The sequence below is a fragment of the Camellia sinensis genome, chromosome 2 (genome assembly GCF_055761805.1).
Source record: "Camellia sinensis isolate YWXY chromosome 2, ASM5576180v1, whole genome shotgun sequence".
Classification (NCBI taxonomy): Eukaryota; Viridiplantae; Streptophyta; class Magnoliopsida; order Ericales; family Theaceae; genus Camellia; species Camellia sinensis.
In genome coordinates, this window is record NC_138962.1 from 201271643 (window position 1) to 201292446 (window position 20804).

General features: G+C 28.8%; 1 protein-coding gene across 3 annotated transcripts; it reads left to right on the forward strand.

Moving 5' to 3' along the window:
* The first annotated feature begins 1980 nt into the window (after positions 1–1980).
* LOC114298340 (uncharacterized) lies at positions 1981–20577 on the forward strand. Of its 3 annotated transcripts, XM_082916589.1 has the most exons (7): positions 1981–2091; positions 2551–2676; positions 12360–12654; positions 14336–14438; positions 18236–18625; positions 19236–19343; positions 20123–20577. In XM_082916589.1, the coding sequence occupies exons 5-7, from the start codon at positions 18296–18298 to the stop codon at positions 20396–20398; spliced, it is 714 nt and encodes a 237-aa protein (XP_082772715.1). In that variant the 5' UTR covers positions 1981–2091; positions 2551–2676; positions 12360–12654; positions 14336–14438; positions 18236–18295; the 3' UTR covers positions 20399–20577. The 3 variants fall into 3 exon arrangements, 2 of the variants coding, with proteins under 2 accessions (XP_082772715.1, XP_082772716.1); XM_082916590.1 differs by lacking the exons at positions 12360–12654; positions 14336–14438; XR_003641869.2 differs by lacking the exons at positions 12360–12654; positions 14336–14438; positions 18236–18625; positions 19236–19343; positions 20123–20577 and adding an exon at positions 3226–3791.
* The last annotated feature ends 227 nt before the right edge of the window (positions 20578–20804 follow it).

The following is a 20804-nucleotide window of genomic DNA, read 5'->3' on the forward strand; positions in this document are numbered from 1 at the left end:
GTTTAGTTTCTATATTTTTTTTATTATATACTTTTCTTTGTTTTCTTTAAAAGTTTATTTAAAAAAATTAATTAATAAATAAATAAATCATTTTTTATTTCAAACAATTTCATTTTTTTTTTATTTTTTCTTAAAGTAGTTTTAGTTTTGGGTAATTAATTACTTTTTTTTTCTATATATTGTAATTTTGTGCATTTTAAGTGTATGATATTTTCACAAATACACTCGAAGATGCACTATGAAAGAAGAATCATGCGAAAATCAAACAAGAAGCAGAAAAATAAATAAAACAATAAGATGAATGTGGAGCAAATATCAAATATCAAAACTCCCAAAGCAAGCAAACAAGCAAGTAGAATAGAATATTTAATAATAGACATTTGAAATTTGCAACAAATTTTATAACTTTCCTTTTTGCTAAAAAAAAATTCTATTTGGTATTAGCTAAATAAAATGCTTTTAAAATATATATTTTTTTAATTTTGAAATTAAAACTATAGTAAATTTATGTAAACATAATTGCTAACCACATTTTTAACTTAATGTATAATATTTATATTGACTATCCTTTTTAGCTTTATTTTTTAAGTATTTATATAGAAGTAAAAAAAATTATTGTTAGGAATAAATTTTTCTTAATTTAGTTATAAATTTTGTCCGTATATTATTTTTAAATTTTGAACAAAAGCAAACATAAAATAATTGATTAAAGGTATACTGCATTTGTTATATTCTTTTTTCTATATGCAAAAAAAAAAAGAAAAAAAAAGAAGAAGACATTTAAAAATCACAATTTACATATATATAAACATTTACAAACACAATCCATACATATATGGGTGGAACACTAGTACATATACATATGAATATACTAGCAAATGACTCGTGTTATGCATGAAATAAAACAATATATTATTTTTTTAATAAGATACATATTATTTACATTCAATATTTTTTTCATTTTAGTGCTCATAAGTAAAAAATTAAATATAAATTTATGGGTTGTATATTAATTACTTCCTCTCCCCACCCAAACAAATTTAGTCGTTAATCATATATATATATATATATATTGAAAATATAATAATAAATAATTTGATTTATTAGTTTTCTCTCTCCTAACCCAGACATTCAATATTTTTTCCTTTAAAATGTATAAATAATATGTGCAATTTACTCAAAATAAAGTAAAAAGTACAAATAATTTTATGAAATGTGTTCATGCTATTTAAAAATTAAAAATATTATTTAAAAGAGAGCTCAATTAAAGGAAATTTTACAATTAAAGGAAATTTTAAAATTAATAGAATCTAAGAACTTTATAAATAACAAAATAATTGTGTAAGACATTTCTTTTTAAATTATTTGTAAGGATTTCTATTATGAAAATTTTAAGTTACAAATATTTAGGATTGAACGGCATAAACAATAGATTTTTTTAATTTTTTTTTTTATAGTCTGTTACCTTAAAACTCTAAAAATAGTCTTTGTTATAATAAAAATTGTAGAGACCCTAATGTTTGGTAACTAAACTTGAAACCCTACACCTTAGGTTAATAGCTTTTTAACCCCCCAGTTCCATAAAAGTTTGCATAATGGCCCAATAAAGAATAATTTTAAATCATAGAACACCACTTTATAATTAGAAATACCCTAACACTTGGATTTTATTTATTTTACCTCCTAGTTTCTAAATTAATTCATACATTTTATTTATTTATTTATTTTTTAGCCTAGTTGCATTTTTACTAATTCTTTGAATCTTTATTATTTATTTGAGCAAATAAATAGCCATAAATATCTTTAAATAAATAGTTTTATTATTTATTTTAATATTTACTTGAGCAAATTAGTAGCAAATTAGTGGAAAAATATCTAGATATTTATAAGTTTTCTTAGTCATTAAGCTAGAAGGGTAGAATGGTCTTTTTAACCCAAATTTATGGTCTATAAATTGAGGTCATTGTCTCAATTTCCACTCTCACGTTTCAGCAACCCAAGGAGAGGGTGAGAGAGGGAGAGTGTGATTAGGGAAAGTAGAGAAGAAGGAAAAAAAGAAAAAAGAAAATGAAGAAAAGATGACTCAAGAAGGTAAGAATACATCTCCCTTCTCTTCTCCAATTCTTTCACCCATTTCGTTCTATTGTTTAGATGCCCTCTTGTGTTGCATATTAATATTAAATAGGGTTTTTGGTGTGTATGAAAGTGTGGGTATGAGTTAATGACATTGTCTTGTAAATTTGTCAAATTAGGCACTGCTGTAACTTCTCTAATTTAAAAGAAATATCAAATTTATTTATGTCTCAAATCTGAATTTAGTGTAGGCTATTTGGTGTATTTAGAGCTTGTGATAATTTTATTAGCCCCTAATTATGTGTTTTTAGGGCTTGGATATTTTGTTTAAAAATCTGGTATCGAGTCTCTGAAAAACAGTCCACTTCTTGCAATTTTATAAAATTTCAGAAATATCATCTCATGTTGGTTCTTCTATCAAAATTTAGAACTCTAAGTCCTCTTTCCAATGGAATTTATTTGGGTGAAAATTACCAGGTAGATGGAGAGGAAAGCTAGTTTTCTCAAAGGGTGACAAATCTAGACAGGTTTTCAAATATAGCTTGTAGATGAATTTCTGGAGGTGCTGTGCAAATTCTGAGAATTGGAACTGAAACTAGACAGGTTGATTATTGTTTCTGTGCAATTTCAGCCCCTAATTTGACCTGGAAGTATTTTTACCAAAGCATTATTGTTAGCCCTGCAGAACTGAATAGTGGTTAAAATTATGTTTTATTGTGTTATTTGTCTCTAAGTGTCTCCAAAAATTCCTAATGTTGTTTGCTTGCTTTACCATACTTATGTATGCTTATCAAGGGTTATATTTCCTCTTATATGTTTGTCTCATGCTCTTTTATATTACCAAATTGCTAAATGTGACTAATTTGCTTAGTAAAAGATCTAATAAACGGAAAATGAAAAGAGGATGGTAATGGGTGACGTTCACCCTTGTGTTTCAGAATGATTTATGTAATATACATATGAATGACATGAATTATGATGGGATTAATACCAAATGAACTAAGTCTTGTACAAGCGGTCTAAGCGAGCCCCTAGGTTGACAATGATGTATTCAGACTCTATGCGGTGGATTCAAGGTGTAAGCGAGTGCTTTGGTATGGTATGTATAGGGTGTAAGCGAGCCCTAAGCACGATTTGGTATGGTATGTGCAGGGTATAAGCGAGCCTTAGGCACGATTTGGGTGTAAGCAAGCCCACTTGTTTGGCTGTTCCTTTTGAGGTCCATCAATGCCACTGACCAGTAAACAATCGGGAGGTGGACATAGGTGGCAAGGTCTGCAAAGCAGCAAAAGGGGGAGTTCTGAATAGCCTGGTGTTCAATCCTTGTGGTTGGATAGAAGGATTACTTTGGGGGATTCTAGATGTCTAGTTTAACTACTAATTCATAGAATATTGTTATAATATTGTAGGTTATGTTACCCAATTTGTTCTGTGTATGGTTGATAGAAGAAATAGGGGTGTATGTGTTTTTACTTGGCATTCCAAGCTCATGACGTGTCATGCCATGTGATAAAGCAGTTTACAATGGTGAAGGTTATTTCGAACGCAAATAAAATGAAGTATTGGAGCTGTGGTTCATATGAAGACTTAGACTAGTAGTTTTTTTTCCTTTTGACTTTTGGTTTGGCAATGTTTTGGTAATTTTGTAGTGGAACATAAATGAATTATCTGTGATATTAACTTTGGTTATATATGTATATTAAGATGTTTTGGTTATCTATCCTACTTGTGTTGTATTATTGTACATATTTAACGGCCTAGAAGTTGGGGCGTTACAAAAATAAAAAAAAAAAATAAATAAAAAATTATTTACGATACTATATATTAAAAGGATAGGATAATTTTATTTTATTTTATTTTATTTTTCTTTTTTTAAAGTTATCGCATATTGCATTTTTTTTTTAATAGTGAAATAAGTCATATTGTTTAGTAATTTTGTTAGTTTTCCTAACCCGTTATTTATTTATTTTTAACTCTCATTTAGGAAGACTTTTTTTTTTCTTTTACTATTTTTCATTTTTAATGATTTTTTTAAAAAAAGAAAGAAACTGAATAAAATTTTTATTTTTAATTTTGATTTTGTGTAACTTAGAGTAACCATTTTTCTTTTTCTTTTTTATAGATAGATTTTGAAAAAATTTCAACATGATGAATTAAAGTTAGGGAGTAAAAAGAATAAGATTTTCTTTTTGGGTGGGACTAAACTGTGATAATTTTTAAAATTCTCACTTTTTAGCTTGTTTTATGAAATAATTATTTTATTTTATTTTATTTTTTTTGCATTTTGATATTTGAAAAATGACAAAATGGGGATTTTTTTTTTAGAAAAAAAAACTAAAAAAACTACTTTAAAAATCTTAAGCACAGGAGGCCTTAATTACATATTTGGTGGGCTAATTTTCAATGTTCAAAAAAGTACTCATAGTTTTATTTAATATATATATATATATATATATATATATGTGATTCAAATTGTAACGTGAAGAACTAACTCTAGATCAAATTCTAAGTACTAATATATAGATATCAATTTTTGCAAAACTCATTATTAATGCTATTCCAAATTTTAACCCTAAACTAAGTTCCAAATTAATTTTACATACTTGTAATACTCTTTTGTATGAATACAATTTTTCCTTAAAAGTATGTGAATAACATTTCTTTCTTTGAGTGTACCTTCAATGAACTAACAAAATAAAAATAAAATGTGAAAATAATATCACTGTAAAAATATTAAATTACTCTACACCTATAAACAAATCATACACTCTAACAAAGTTTTATTGAGCAAATCATATACTCTAATAGCGTTTGATTGAGCATCACTGTAAATACATTAAATTAAATTACTCTAAATTAATAAACATATCATATATTCTAATGGAATTTTATTAAGCATCAATGTAAATATATTAACTCCAATAAATGAAAACATGTGATAGAGTTATAAATTAATTGTATACCTGATATAAGTTTTAAGTTTAGGTGAAGAAGAAAGTTTTGGTTGAGAGATACACCAAAGTTTGAAAATTTTACAATTTTTATTTTTTCTTGAGTTGATATATCTCTGGAAAGTTCAGGTGCAAAATATAAGAGTTTTAGAAACAAAATGTTTTGGTCTCTGAAAGTGAAAATTTTGTTGCAAAAGACATTTAAAGACTAATTTCCATCGTCATGAGGGTAGTCGCTAAAAGGTTGTCCCGAAAAGTAAAAAATAAGACATTTAGAGACAAAATTTTAAAAATGTCACTAATAAATAGACTTTTAGAGACAAAATAATTTGGTCTCAAAATGGTTTATTTTTTTAGACAAAAAATTTGGTCGCAAAAGGATAATAATTCATCACCAATGTCTAATTTTTGTTGCTAAAAATATAATGACGATACTTTTCGCAACAAAATTAGTTGGTCTTTAAAAAATAATTTTGTCCTTAAATTTTGGTCTCTAAAATTTTTTTGTAGTGGTGGAAAGATATAAATTAAGATGATACATTATATATATATATATAAAGAAGCTAATACTTATCTGATATATTAAAACGATAATTATCTGATTTTGTTTTATCTAGAATGAATTTTATCATTTAAAATTTGAATATTCAACCCTTTAAGATAATATTTGTTTGTTTGTTTGTTTTTATTTTAATAGTTAATCAATTATTTGATTTTTTAAAGGATATTATTAAAAATCAATATTATCTTATATGTATTAATACTTATTTGATTGTAATACTGAAATAGATTGGATAAAAAAATATTTTTATTTATCTTCCATAGTTTTATTTATTTATTTATGTAATAAATAATTAGAAATTAGAAAAAGGACAAATGAGGCTGGAGAGCTTGCCATGTAGGAAAGAGAAAGCTCACTTTGAATGAGAACGTAGACATAAAACTCTAGAAAGTTTTTGAAGACTTACTACATTTGCTTTAATATATGGTATGGTATGGTATGGTATGTATATGTATATGTATGTATGTATATATGTATATGTATATGTATGTATGTATGTATAGATTGCATATGTATATTTTGTGGGTCGAATTTTGTTGGGCTTCAATCATTTTTATAAAAGCCTAGCCCACGTTACAATTGAATTTTGTATTATTTGATTGGGTTATTCTATTTATACTGAAATAGTAATTTAGTACATGTAATTAAATTTTTTAAAATTTCAATTCCTATTATACCTAATGTAAAATTTTAATAAGGATAACACACATTAAATTCTAAAATATATTTTTTTCCCCTTATGGTACACCCTAGTCACTCATACCTATTATTCATATTCAAGTCTCTTCATCTTCTTTTTCAAATTTCAATTATTTTCTCTCTATCTTTCTTCTCACTCCAAAACCTCGATCCACCCCACAAAAACTCACTATTATCAATAACAACATTTTTCATATTAACCCCAAGGATTGGATGAGTTGATAAGGCAATGGCCTGCGTGACCAAAAGTTTCGGGTTCAAAACCTAACCAACCTTCTTATAGTCCTCGATTGAAATTGAGGGATGAGGGGTGGGTTCCTCGACATCTTGCTTAGGATCGGGTCATAAATAGGCCCGGCCATGGGAATTTCCAGTCCAAAAAAAAAAAAAAAAACGTTGTTCGTATTGTATTGATACTTGTAAATAATAATAAAAAAACTTTGAATAAAATTAAATAACAAATAAAAATAATAACAAAAAATATTTTTTTGATCATTACTGGAATAATAAGCAATCCAGTTCTCGTCTCTCCCCATTTGAAGTTTTAGATCATTACCGAAAATCATCACCATATTGATTGTTGCTTGCTATTGTGGAACTTAATTTTATTTTTATTTTTTTTGAGAAAAAGATAAAATATATTAACTATTAAAACTACTTACAATTCTAGCCCGTTCATGGGTGGGTTTAATTACATCCTAAGAAACGTTAGAAATAAATGCATAATTAAAGTCATTAACCAAAAGCTTAATATCTCCCACCATTGCTGTGGTTGACCATTTCGTGTCTTCATTCGCTTGAAGAGCTCTGACAAGTAATAAGCTATAAGTTATTATAGAGATGCTTGAGAATTGATGATTTAGGGTTTTTGATTTATTTATTATTTAGATATATGTTTGAGAGGTAATTTATAAAAAAATATAGAATAAAAAATATTAAGAAATTAAGAATGATTTTTTTGGATGCAAATAGAATCTCCCAGTTGATTTCATGAAGTTAAACTATAATTAGAAAGGCTTGGGCTCTATTAGATCATGCATTGGTCTAGATTTAGTCAATCAGGCTGGGCTGAATTTTCAATTTTAGCCCAATCGATTCAGTGGACTGCTTGGTTATTTTATTTTGTTTCTTTAGTGGGTTTAAAATAAATAAATAAATAAATAAATGTACAAGAATGGTGCAATTCACATCCACTTCCTTGAGATTAAGGGTTGAGATGCTACTTTACCGGACGTGATGTCTAGGATTATTAAATGAAGCGAGTTATTTGAGGTTGATTTGTATCCAACTTATTTAAAATCGATTCATTATGTAATTAAGATAATTTTAAACGCAATTTTATATTCGTTGAATTATCAAATTAAGTTTGAGTAATTTAGTACTTGACTCAACACAACTCATTTGTAACCCTAATGATGTTTGGATTCAAGTTTTATTGAAGGATGATGCTGCTTCCCTTTCGTTACTCACTTTTACTAATTGTACAATAAAATTTAAAACAAAATCAATTAGTAAGAGATTAATTAGATAATGAGAATAATTATATCAAACTGGACAATTATAGATCAACAATTACTACAAGAATAGTACATAATGAGTAATTCAATCATTATAATGTGAGAAATAATGAATATATAATTGCTTGATCTCTTAATATTTTTATTAAATTTAATCTTAAGTAGTCTCATTAAAAATAGAACAATACCATATGCATAGAAGATCTCACACAAGGGTGAGATGAGGCACACACATGTAGGATCCACGTGAGATCCACTCTCATGTGAAAGTTTATGTGCACAAATTTTCTAAGTAAATTGTGATGGTTAGTTTTCGTCGCAAAAACTTTTTCCCCCACCCACGTTTTCATTGCTAAGTCGTCACAAAAGTCTTTTGCAACGGTTGTTGCACTTTTGGCGACAATTTGTGATCGTCACAAATACTTCATTTTTAATACTGAAATATCCATCTGACATACCTTTTCAAGAAAGGGTTTTAGGCCTGTGAGACCCATCACAGGTTTAGTTTTGATAATCTGAATTATTTAATTTATCAAGCTCTGTGTGTATATCATTTGTAAAAAAAATTAAGTCAATCCAATATTCGTAACACTTTTATTTTATCAAGTTTGCCTTCAAAAAAAATTAACAGTCAATATATTTTTAAAAATAAATTATCTATTTCTATCATACAAATATGATAAGATGAATGGGTTACATTACAAATATCAAATCAATCTAAATTTATTTTTTATAAATAATATACATATAAGACCTAACAAAATCAATAATTTAAAGAAAAATGCTTGGGAGCACTAATTAGTGCTCCCACTAATTAGGTGGCAGTGGGTCCCGCCATTAATGATGTGATGTTTTGGCCTTGGAGTTATATTTTTTTTTTTTTTTTTTACTTTTTTAATGCATTAGTGCTATTAGTGGTGATATTTTTAATGGGATGAATCATTGTTGTAATTTAAATGATAAGGTTAACCGACTCAAACAATACCCTCATCTCCGTGATAGAAAAGATAACCCCACCCTTTCAATAATAAAGCTTAGAAAGAGACAGAAAAGACAGGCACTATAATTGAGTAAGCAATGGTGACATCATTCATCCAATATTTTATACATAATTGCACGGCACTATTTTAGAATTTTGTTTACACAAATAAATTTTTTATTTTTTATTTTACAAATCATCATATATATTATTAAAAATATTTCTTTTCATTCTTAATAACACAATATAAGAGCTTATTTTTTTCTAAAAAAATCATATTAATATGTATTTTCTTAATTAAAAATAGAACTCTACACAAATTCAAACTTAATTTAAATTATACTAATTTTACTTATTTTATATAAACTCTATTTGACAAATATTTCTTTTCTATATATTTTTTTATTGTAAATTAAAATAATCCACAAACTCAATACAAATTTTATGTTTCACGTTTTTCTTCTTAATTCTTTCAAAAGTATTAAGATTTTTTTTTTTTTAATGTTAAATTGCCTCATTCTTTTTTCTCCCTTTTTTTTCTTCTTGTTTTAAGTTGCATTATTTTATATCCAATACTAATTCTATATTATGGATTTGTCGTTTAAATTTTTTAGTAATTCTATATATAAAATTATATTTCATTTCCTACATTATTTTATATAATCATAACTTGCAAGAGAAAAAATCTGCATAACAATGATATTTTTGAGGAACTTCTAAAGTTTGGATTTACTATTTAAGTTACTTTTTCAATTGTTGAACAGTAACTTCTTTTATATTTTAACATCATATTATAGATGATTAATCACTTTATACATTGAGATGTATTTATCGTTTGGATATTTTTATTATTTTTTCTTTTTGAGTTTAGATTTTATGTGATTTTTTTTATTAGTAGTTGTTGAATTTCTTTTATATAATTGATATTTTAATTTAATTAAGAGTATTCAGTTTAGAATCTTATAATTTAATATATACATATATATATATATATATCATATAATATCATTATATAATAATCCAACTATAACATGTTTATATTTAATTTTTTTAATAGACTTTATATAATTTCTATTTCTGCGTATTTTTCTTTTCCAAATGAATATTAAAAAAAATTAAATAGTTAGAATTACTTTTAATTTTACATTACTAATTCTTTTTCTAATTTAATCATTATTTTTAATATCAAAATGAATATTTATTTTACTATTTTATAATTTAATTTATATCATATAAAATTATTATATGATAATTATATTTTTATAATACGATAGAACTAAAATTATCAAAATATACAAATAATTTAACTAAAATTAATATATATATATATATATATATATATATATATATATAAGTATTCAAGTAACAATTGTATGGAATGATAGCGCCAATATTATCAAAATAAATAATTAAAATTATTGTTTTATAACACATATTGTACCATCAAATATTTTTTTTAAAAAATAATACGTGTATTGCACGGATCAACAGCTAGTTTAACTTATAAATTAATATTGCAGTTCAATTATTCTTATCATTTAATTTCAATAGACCCATTTCAAATACTATTAGTCCACGTCAATTTGTAATTTTTTAAAATATATATTATTATTATTTTTACATAACACTTTCTTTGCTTTTTATCTTCAAAAATGTTAGAAATTTTAAAAGTTCTACCAAAATTTTTATCAAATATCTCATATGAGTGTGAAACCCACATGTCTAACACCTATGTGAAATATTTGGTAAAAATTTTAATAGAACATTTGGAATCTCTCACTTTAATGTCTTTTATCTTTCTTTTTCTGAAAGCAAGGTTTTCCAAACGCTCATTGTCACATTGATTAATTATTGTTGATACATATGCAATGAATGATCGATTCATTGCTTTGTTAAGATAAGGAGATCGGATTAAGAAAATATGGCCGTAAATAAATAGAGCTATTCATGAATAGGTTTGAATTTGTCTCGGTAAGAGCTCATTCGACTTGGTTCGTTAATTTTTATTTTTATTTTTTTTTATTTTATTTTATTTTATTTTTTTTTGCGTTCAAGCTTAAACTCGTTAAATTTTTAATAAACAAGTCCAAATATTTTAAAACTCGGCTCGTTTAATATTTATTATTTATATATTAAATAATATAAAAATAATTATAAAAAATAAGATAAATATGTTATTTATATATTTAAACTATATAAATATAAATAATAGTTAACTATAGATAATACATTTATATAATAGTGATAGTAGATATTATTATTTTGGTAAAATATTGATTTTTTTTTAAATGTTTATATATATTGTATATATAATTGTAAAATCAAAATTTTAATTGTAGTTTTAGTCTCATATGCAGTATGAATTTATAAAATTTTTGACTTGTTAAGGCTTATAAACAGGTTTGAGTTCGAGTTAAGCTTAAGGCAACTCGACTCGAACTCGATTTGTTAAATTTTTATTAAATTCGAGCTCGAATTTGAATTCATTAAAATCTTTATAAATAAAGCCAAACATATTATAGCTCGGTTCAGCTTGATTTGTTTGTAATATTAAGAACAAGTCACTCACTTCATGGAAACAAGATATGTAGGCCCAAGCAACAGTTTTAGCCGCAGCCCAACACCACCCCACCCCTAACAGAGGCTCCAACCCGGCCCATCTTGAGACCCGACTGCAGGCCAAAAGTTTTTTTGATGCCCTATGTGGAACATCCAACTGAGGCCTTAGGTTCTAAATCTTTGAAAATTTGGGATCCTAAGTTGTGCCACCTCTCTCCCAACTCAACTCTTCTTCAATTGGGCCCATCATGAGTTTTAATTATGTATTTTGTTCATTTTTATAGGTAATATATGAAAAAATTAGATTAATTTGATAATTATAGTTATATAACTTTATTGTCTTTGTCTTTATACAAATAGATAGTACGTATAATTTTAAAAATAAATCGTTCATTTTTATGAAATTAAAGATAATAAAGTTATATGGCTATGATTATCAGATTAATTTGATTTTTTTTTTTTGTGAATAATTTACACATTGAAACTTAAAAATATAATAGATATCAAAGTATGACTCATAATGAATCCTACCAGAGCTGAATTGAAGGTTCAAGTCTGATGGACTAAAGAGAAACTTTGTTCCCTCTATCAAGATCCAAAAAAATAAATAAATTAATTAATTAAAAAAAATAAAAATAAATAAACCAGAAAACTAGCCATCTTGAAAAGTTAATCAATGCTCTCGTAGCAAAGTCACGTGGTGTTTCAACAGCACCTTACGTAAATGTAGGTTGGGTATATTAGTGTGGCCTAATATTTGATGGTAGAGTGCAGTTAGACAAATATTATTGGGATACCTCTTTAGTTTATTCAAATAATTTGATTTAGTTTGGGATTGGTTATAATATATTTTTAATATATTATAGATATCTTTTGAAAGCCCAATAATAATAGCTAAGATTTTGATAAAAATCCAAGATTCAACAATATATATAGATTGTTTTAGTCTTCCGAAAAGTAGCGGCATCAGTGGCTTAATATTAATATTGTGCCGTTTTGGGAACCTTGAAAAAACGCAGCGTTCTCAGCTAAGGGCACAAACGCTGGAGTGTTGAAAAAAACTGAATCCACCATTTGGGAAGATCTAGAAACACAACTCGGCCATTTACCAAACTACCATCATCTCATAAATTGGGGCCTAGGGCAAAACGAGGCCACATTTGCCTCCTTCAGAGTTTGGTTCCTTTAGCGAAATCCTCCTTCAAGCGGCGTCGTGTAACTCCGTTGAGCAACCAACGACCTTGTCGGCCCCCGCCGAAGCTGCCGCCGGATTCGTCGCCCACGTCCTCGCCTTCACGGGATCTGCACCATTAGGTACGCCGAAAACTGTCTTCCATTTACTATCTTCTCGCAAGTAGTGACGGACCCAAAACCATGGCAACAGTTGTTCTTGATCTTGTCGACGACCTACACCTGTGATTTTGGATGACATTCATAATGGTTGGTCTATATTGGTTTGCACTTCTGATTTCGGATGTGAAAAAAAGGGTTTTTGTATATCCGATCTGAAACACCAAGGTGTTCTGTACTTAGAACACCTGCAGATTAGATCAATGACAAATTGATCTAAGAATTCTAATTATTTCCATGGTTGGTCCATATTGGTTTGAACTTGTGATTTCGGATGTCCAAAAATAAATATTTTTCCGATTTGAAACACCAAGGTGTTCTGTGTACTTAGAACAGCTACAGATTAGATCCATTTTTTCCAAGAATTCTAATGAATCCCATTAAGTGAAGTGTAGTGTATATATATATACATACTATATACGGCACTATAATAAAACTAACTATTTACGGCATCATGTTTATGACATGCATTAAATACATGTTGTAGTTAGTACATTCTACGGCATTTTTTTTTTTTTACAAGCCGTTAATGTTTTATCAATAACAACATACATACCATGTGCAAAAGTATGCCGTAAAAAATGTATGTTTTTACGACTTACAAAAATATGTCGTAAAATATTTGCATTTAAGACGACATACATTTCATGTTGTAAAATATTATAACTTTACACGGCATACATTAACATGTCGTGAAAACTTCTACAAAAAAAAAAAAAAATCAATCAGAATTTTTTTTTATGGCATGCAAAAGCATGCCGTAAAAAATGTATATTTTCACGGCATGCAAAAATATGTCATAAAATATTTGTACTTAAGATGACATACATTTTATGTCATAAAATATTATAACTTTACACGGCATCTATTAGCAGGTCGTGAAAACTTTTATTAAAAAAATTTCAATCCAATTTTTTGTTTTTTTTTTTTTGATTTCAAAAAACTAACAATTTCCAACCGAACTTCTCACCTTAAATTTTCCTAATTGAGGACAACATAAAAAATAATTTATACATTATTTTATAATTTAATGTCTCTTTTAAGGGATAATTGCACCCAGTGGGATTTTGGAAAAAAAAAATTACACATTAATGAAAACGTTTATAATTTTAATGATTAATATTTATATGGCTTCTCACTAATTTGTAATTATTATTTTTTTAAATTACCTTGATTTGATATTTTTTCTTCTTTTAATAATTTATTTATTTTTTATTTTTTAGATGTGCCTAATATGAATACAACTAAAAAATAAAATATTTGTAAAAAAAATAATAAAATATAATATATATGAAATGTATTAAATTTTATTTTTTTTGAATTTAGTATTTTTTTAAAAAAATTAAAAAGTAAAACATTATTAAAATTAAAATAAAATATTTCTTTTAAGTATATATAAATTATTTGAATTTGAAAAGTAAAAAAAAAAAATTATTTAAAATATTACAATAACTAACACAAAACACAGAAAAACAATTTAGGCCTTGATTTGATCGATCTCTCTCTCTCTCTTTCTCACTCACTCTCTGGTCTCTCTCTCTCTCTCTCTCTCTCAACCCTCTCTAAACCCTAATTTCTCTCAACCGATCGAATCAGCCTTCTTTAGCCTTGATTTGATCTCAAAGTGATTGGTGATTCATCTCAGATCCAATCTCAGAGCGATTGGTAATTTCGATTTTGAGATTCCGAAGCTCCACTGCCTCCACCATCTGCACCGGTGAGGGAAGTAAGGACCATCGTCTACTAAGGTGAGCACCATCGTCTCTCTCTCTCTCTCTGTCTCTCTCTCTCTCAATTTCGTATTCTCTTTCTCTCTCCCTCAAGCTCTTCCCATCGAGTTTGAGCAATTGATTTTAGAATTCAGTTCGGTTTGATTGGTTCCTTCTATGTATGAACTGCTAGTCAAATTGCTTCAGAATAGTGCTTTGGTGGCCATTTGTGATATTTTCTTAGTCAAAAATTGGGAAATTTGGTACTTACATTTATCTTGATATAGAATTAACCTCTTTCGAATTTGTTACATAAATTTTCCTTGTATCTCTGTGAGGTTGCAGTTTGATGTAGGGTGTCTTCAACAACTGCTTTAAGAGGAATGGTTTTTTTATATGAATGTGAATGATTCAAGTATCATATATGCTTGTGGATTTTACTTCAATTTGTGAAATTACAGTTTTATGGTAGCATTTATGTTACACTTAGAAAAAATACAGAAGCTGTGAAATGGTTCGTTGTTTTGTATATTTGTTTGTGTTGGAAGAAATCAAATCGCTAGATGTCAAAAATGAACATCTATCACGTTAGTTGTTAGAGTTGTACTGGTAGATCAATATGAAATCATATACTATCCCATCTGTATTGGTCAACCAGTATGTTCTCAAAATGATAAGAGAGATCTACTGGTAGTTTGTCATTTTGAATAAAATAAAGGGAAAATACCAAAAAAAAAATACTTAGGTTTGACTCTTAAACCAATAATAACTCTTCTCTTTGGCTCTAATCTTCATTTTGATCAATCTGTCTGGCTTATAATAGAAACAAAGATATGTCTAACAAGTCTTATAATAGAAACACAAATACAAAGGAAGCCATGTGCCATAACTCTTAAAAAGTTGACTTTACTTTTTGGCGACCTCATTATTAATTGAAAGAATTTGCAAGATTATGTGATCAAATCTATGATAATAGAATCTTCAAGATACCACTATTACATTGCAAGATGCATAGAGTAATATGAGTTTCTGGTTTTTTTATGATGTCTAGTTGTAAATTTTGGAAATGAAATCAAGTCAGTGTAAGTGAAATCATGAAGTGCAAAGAGCATCACTTTGTTTAAGTGTACCATAAGCAATTCTTCCCGGTGAATAATTAGATTCAGCTTTTCTAGGCAGAAGTCAGGAAGCTGGTTGAGGATGATCACTTGCTAGAAGTAGTTCTTGTTTCTCTGGGTATTGCAAAGCATTTTATTGCAGAACTTGAGGTGATAGTGAGAGTATGAAGAAGTAAACACAACCAAAAGAACAATTGATGGTTGTGAAGATGTCTCTGGTTTGTTTTTTTAACAAGAAACAAAAGATATTATATAAAATAACAACTTTGTGCATAGTTGAAGTTTAGATACAAATCTTAATCGAGAAGCTTTGGACACATCCAATAACAAAAAAGGGCAAAAACATAGGTGCCGTATTTATTTTTATATCTAAGGATGTGTATTGAACTGCATATTTAGCTAGTGCATCGGCTGTGAAATTTGCTTCTCGATATACAAAATGAAGCTGCAATGCCTCAAACCCTTGTGCTAGAGCTAGGCTGTCCAGAAGTAGAAGCTCCAGCTTGTGATGATGAACTTGCTTCCTGCGAAAAGCATCAAAACAAAAACCATAAGGGGATCAGTTTCAATAATGAGTCTAAAATTCCATGTGCTAAGTCATAGGATAGTTTTTCACGGACAACCCACATTTCAGCCATGGCATTAGCGATGTAGCTAATTATTTTAGCAAATGCTAGTTTAAAATTGCTGGCCTTATCACAGAATATTCCACCAAAGCCCGCTAACCCAGGATTGCCCGTTGCGGCGCCATCAACATTTAATTTCACATACCCTTCAGGCGGTGCAACGCAAGTGATAAAAATAGAAATTTGATCCCTCATAGGCTAATCCTCTACTCAAGTGTTTGCACCCCTTGATACTCTCCTATTCCCTTTTCACATCTTCTACTCAAGTGTTTGCACCCCTTGATGCTCAGACAATGTAGTTTAGTGAGATGTTGCATATCTTTTGGTAGAGATAGCAAATTAGGGCAATTATAAATTTCAAGTCCTTGAAGTGATGTGAGACATGGGAGGACGAACTCTGATACTGTTGTCAAGTTCTCACAACTTCGAAGTTTGAACTGATTGAGCCTGTGTTTGGCAAGGGCTTTTTCAGGCTTTTTTGGCTATTTTAGCCACAAAAAACAAAATAGGCTATTTTAGCCATAACAAACAAAACATCACATCCAACCTATAATCATTACATTCTTCTCTCACAAAAAAAGTCAAAAAAGCCAAAAAGCCAAAAAGCCCTTCCCAAACCAAGCTTTTTAGCCCAGGCTAAAATAGCCAAAAAAGCCAAAAAGCCAAAAAACCAACCCACTTCCCAAACGGAGGCTGAGTGTGTTAGCAGCATCTTGAAGTCCCTTGGGCAAACTCACCAACCACGGCAGATCAACCAATGTTAGTGATTTAAGTCTTCTCAGCCCCCGCAAATCATTATCCTCTGAGAATTTGAGAGCAAAAGAATAGCTAATCTTCAGATGCTCAAGGGCAGTGAGGTATCTCATGCCAAATGGCAATGAAGTTAGCATTGGACATAGTTTAATTTCCAACTTTCGGAGGCAAGTGAGTTTTCCTATCCCTTCACATAAAGCAGTTAGTTCAAAACTATCATATAGCTGTAATTCCTGGAGAGAAGTCAACCCACCAATCTGTTTCTCAGGCAAACATGTCAGCATTGATGATAAACCCAAAAAACGTAGGTTGGTTAGTTTCCCAAAATCTTCAGGCAATTCACATAGTGCTGAACCATAAAGATTTAAATATTGCAAGTTTAGCAAGTTATTGCCAAAGCCTTTAGGGAGTGTTTGCATACCATAACAGTACTTCATGGTAAGGTACCTTAAGTGCTTCAAATTTACTACGTTCTTGGATAAGAAATTAAAACGTTGGCCATGGTTGTCTTCAATGTCAGGCCAATTAATTACAAGAGTAGCCAATTAATAGTTAATAGTTTGACGTCTAATAATTACAAGAGTAGCCAATTAATTATACAATAGAGTGTTAGTCCAAGTGGTCATAATCGGCACTTGAGTTTTAGTATAGAGATGGAGTGACATTAGTTTATTGTAATAATTTAACTCTATTAACTTACTAAATGTTCTATCGTGTGACCCAAAAAAAGAAAAAAGGGAAAAAAAAAAAACAATTTCGACCGAGTGTTGAACAAAAAAATTCTAAATAAGAAAAAAAAATATAAACTACTTTTTTATCTCCCAATTTTAGCCTAGACATTGTCAATGGGGACAATAATTATTTGAAACTTTACCTATGAAACGTAAGATTAAAATGAAAGTGTAATACAACATACTACATTTGCATAAGAGATTTAGAGGCCATGTGGTTTGCACTTTAGATGATCCCAAAATGATTAATAGAAAAATAAATCATTTATTACTTTTGTTTCTTTTATTTAATTCATTTTTCTTGTGAGAAAAGTTCATGTATGAAAACTAAGTTGTGTTATGTGAATTAAAACTTTAAGAGAATCCAAAGTAATTATGTTAAAATTGTGGAATTTTCTTTATTTTCTCAAAACAAGAGGGGAGGTCAATGCAATACCCAGAAAGAGTCTTTGTTTTTTTGTTTTGCGATATTTTTGTTTTTTTGTTTTTTTTTTCTCTCATTAAATTGCTTTAAATTGTTTTTTTCCCTCTTCTTTCATTGGAAATGGACTCATTTATAACCAATTGTTGTCCACATTATTTCTTATTTTTCCTTATGTATTGCACAGAGTTCAAAAAAAACTGAGAAAAGAATTAGAAAGGAGCGTGAAGCTATAATTGCTGCGACAATGGATGAAAGAAGAAATGCATCATTCAGAATTTTAGATGAGTGTTCTACTTCTCCACATGTTGAATCACATGATATGGAAGGAGTTGTAGACTCCACTCAAGAACCAAAGAAGAAAACTAGGGGGGCATCAAAGTTAAAGATGCATGACAAAGGAAAACAAAAGTGTGATGAAATTGACTTCAATGAAAGGAATCAGCTTGTGGGACCTGAGTCAGTTAAACTATCGACTTTAGAAGGGATCTTGGCACGAGAGATGGTGCCAATAACCCTAGAGAGATGGCCTGATATTCCAGAAGAGGTTAAAGACAAGCTATGGGCTTGTGTGAAGGTAACATATATTTATTTAATTCATTATTATACTATCAACTTAAGTGTTTTTCCTAACCACTAAATTTTTGTTTAAATGCAAATGCAGCTTAGATTCAAAATACATGATTGCCATAGGAAACACATCATGCAAAAGTTTGGCAGATTATGGCGCTCACACAAATCTAAACTATCACGAAAAATAAGACCTCTTGGTAAAAGTGCTAAGCTAGCACACAATATTGTCCTCACCAAACCTGATAATGTAGAAATGGTTGAATGGAAAGCATTTGTGAAATAATGAACTTCCAAAGAATCCTCATAGAAATTCTCTAGTTTTTATGAACTAATTAGACCAACAAATTTTCTCATAGTGATTCAATTATGAATTATTAATCATATAAATTATGACATTCTTCTTTTGTATATGTAGGCAAAGAGTAAAAGATTTAGGGCAATGAGAAAAAAGTAAACCCTCTTTCACACCATGAGTCGTAAAGGTTATGCACGATTAGAGGATGAAATGGTAAATTTAAGAGTGATTCAAGTAATTTTGTAAATTGGGTATGAAGTATGGTTACTTTGAGATTGTTTTAATCATGCTGATTTTCATTTTCTATTTTATTTTCTAGAGAAGAGAAAGTCGAGCACCATCATCCATATCAAGAGTTGATGTTTGGATTAAAAGGCATACGAGGAAGGAAGGAAAATCCATGAATGAAGTGCTTGATGCAACTGTGGTACCAATATTACTTCATTTTTTTTTTTTTGGTATTATAATTTGCATTCACATCAATTTATATGATCCAGGATTGCTCACATCAAATTGTAAAAGCATAACATAATGTAAACCTTGTAAGAGCTAGATATGCATAATGATGAAGAAACCACACTCTTAAATAGGGAAAGCCATGTCCCAAATGTCCCCAACTTTTTGCACATTGTTTGCCAGTAATTCTATGTTTAAAAGAAATGAACTAATTTAAATTCTCACAAAGAAAGTAAATTAATCAATTTTTTAGTTGTCATCTTTACAGTGCAACACATGTACTTATCTAATTTGTTAATGAGCTAATCCTAAAGTGATCCAATTCATATTTTTTCAGACATTCAAATGTGTCTTAATTATGCCTCGGATGGTAATGTTTATGTAGTGGTTGAATAGCATTTGTATGCCCTAAGATCCTTTTTTTGAGCCTTGTCATATTTTTAGGGCTATAATGTGGTCCAGCAATAACAGTTTAGCTCTAAGCCAACACCTGATGATAGTAACAGTTTCAGACATTCAAATGTATCTTTTTTTAAGCCTTGTCATATTCATCAGGTTAAGTAGACTCATAAGTGTGACCACCTTAAAATATATATTTATCAAGTTGAAATTTTCTTTTCTGACATTGATGACATATGTAAGTGAGTTCTCGTTGAAGCTTTTTGACACTTTCATTTCCTTTGTTGAACTAATACTGCGTAAATGGGATGAATGTTATGCAGTATGCTTATATACTCTTAATATTTGTAGGATCAAAGTAATGGTGTGTCGAGCTTAGCAAATGTCAAATGCAAGTTGTTGCATTGGGAGGGGTCAAACTTGGTGGTTGCAGAAGGCCAAATTGCATCAAGGGATCCCAAGTCAAAGGTGCATCATGCAACTCTTGGACCTTTGTGTTGGAAAGTATGGGTGAACCACGTAACAGTCAACGTGCCGTTGTTTCGTTCTACTCGTGAGATGTATGATCTTCAAGATGCAATAGGAAGTACAGTTGCATGGCCTAGTCAATTCATTTTTTTGGACTAAATATTGGACTAATTGATTTACGATTTGTAGTTATACTTTTTGGATGTTTAAAGTCGTATTTTAGAGATTAGTGAATCTTATGATTTGGATACTTTTTTTTTATTTGTATGTTTGAGGTTGTTATCAGCTTGATATGATAGAAGTTGAGGATAAAAGTTAGTATGCAGGTTGTTTGGTGTATGGATATTAGATTTTTTTGTTTACTTCATAGTTGCTGCTTCTGCTTGGTTTGTAACATGTTGCATTTTATAAGCTGTTGTCTACATACGGTTAGACAAGGTTATGTTCCTATATATATATTATACTAAAAATAACTTTCTACGGCATGCAAAAGTATGCCGTGAAAACTGTAACGATTTATGGCATGTAAGAAAATGTCGTAGAAGATTATATATGGCATACAAGG

What these genes read in the sequence shown, in the direction of transcription:
- LOC114298340 (XM_082916589.1), top strand. Translation starts at nt 18,296, where the DNA reads ATGGATGAAAGAAGAAATGCATCATTCAGAATTTTAGATGAGTGTTCT. An exon ending in AGCTATGGGCTTGTGTGAAG is followed by an intron (nt 18,626 to 19,235) that starts GTAACATATATT and finishes TTTATTTTCTAG; the next exon opens with AGAAGAGAAAGTCGAGCACC. An exon ending in AAGTGCTTGATGCAACTGTG is followed by an intron (nt 19,344 to 20,122) that starts GTACCAATATTA and finishes TAATATTTGTAG; the next exon opens with GATCAAAGTAATGGTGTGTC.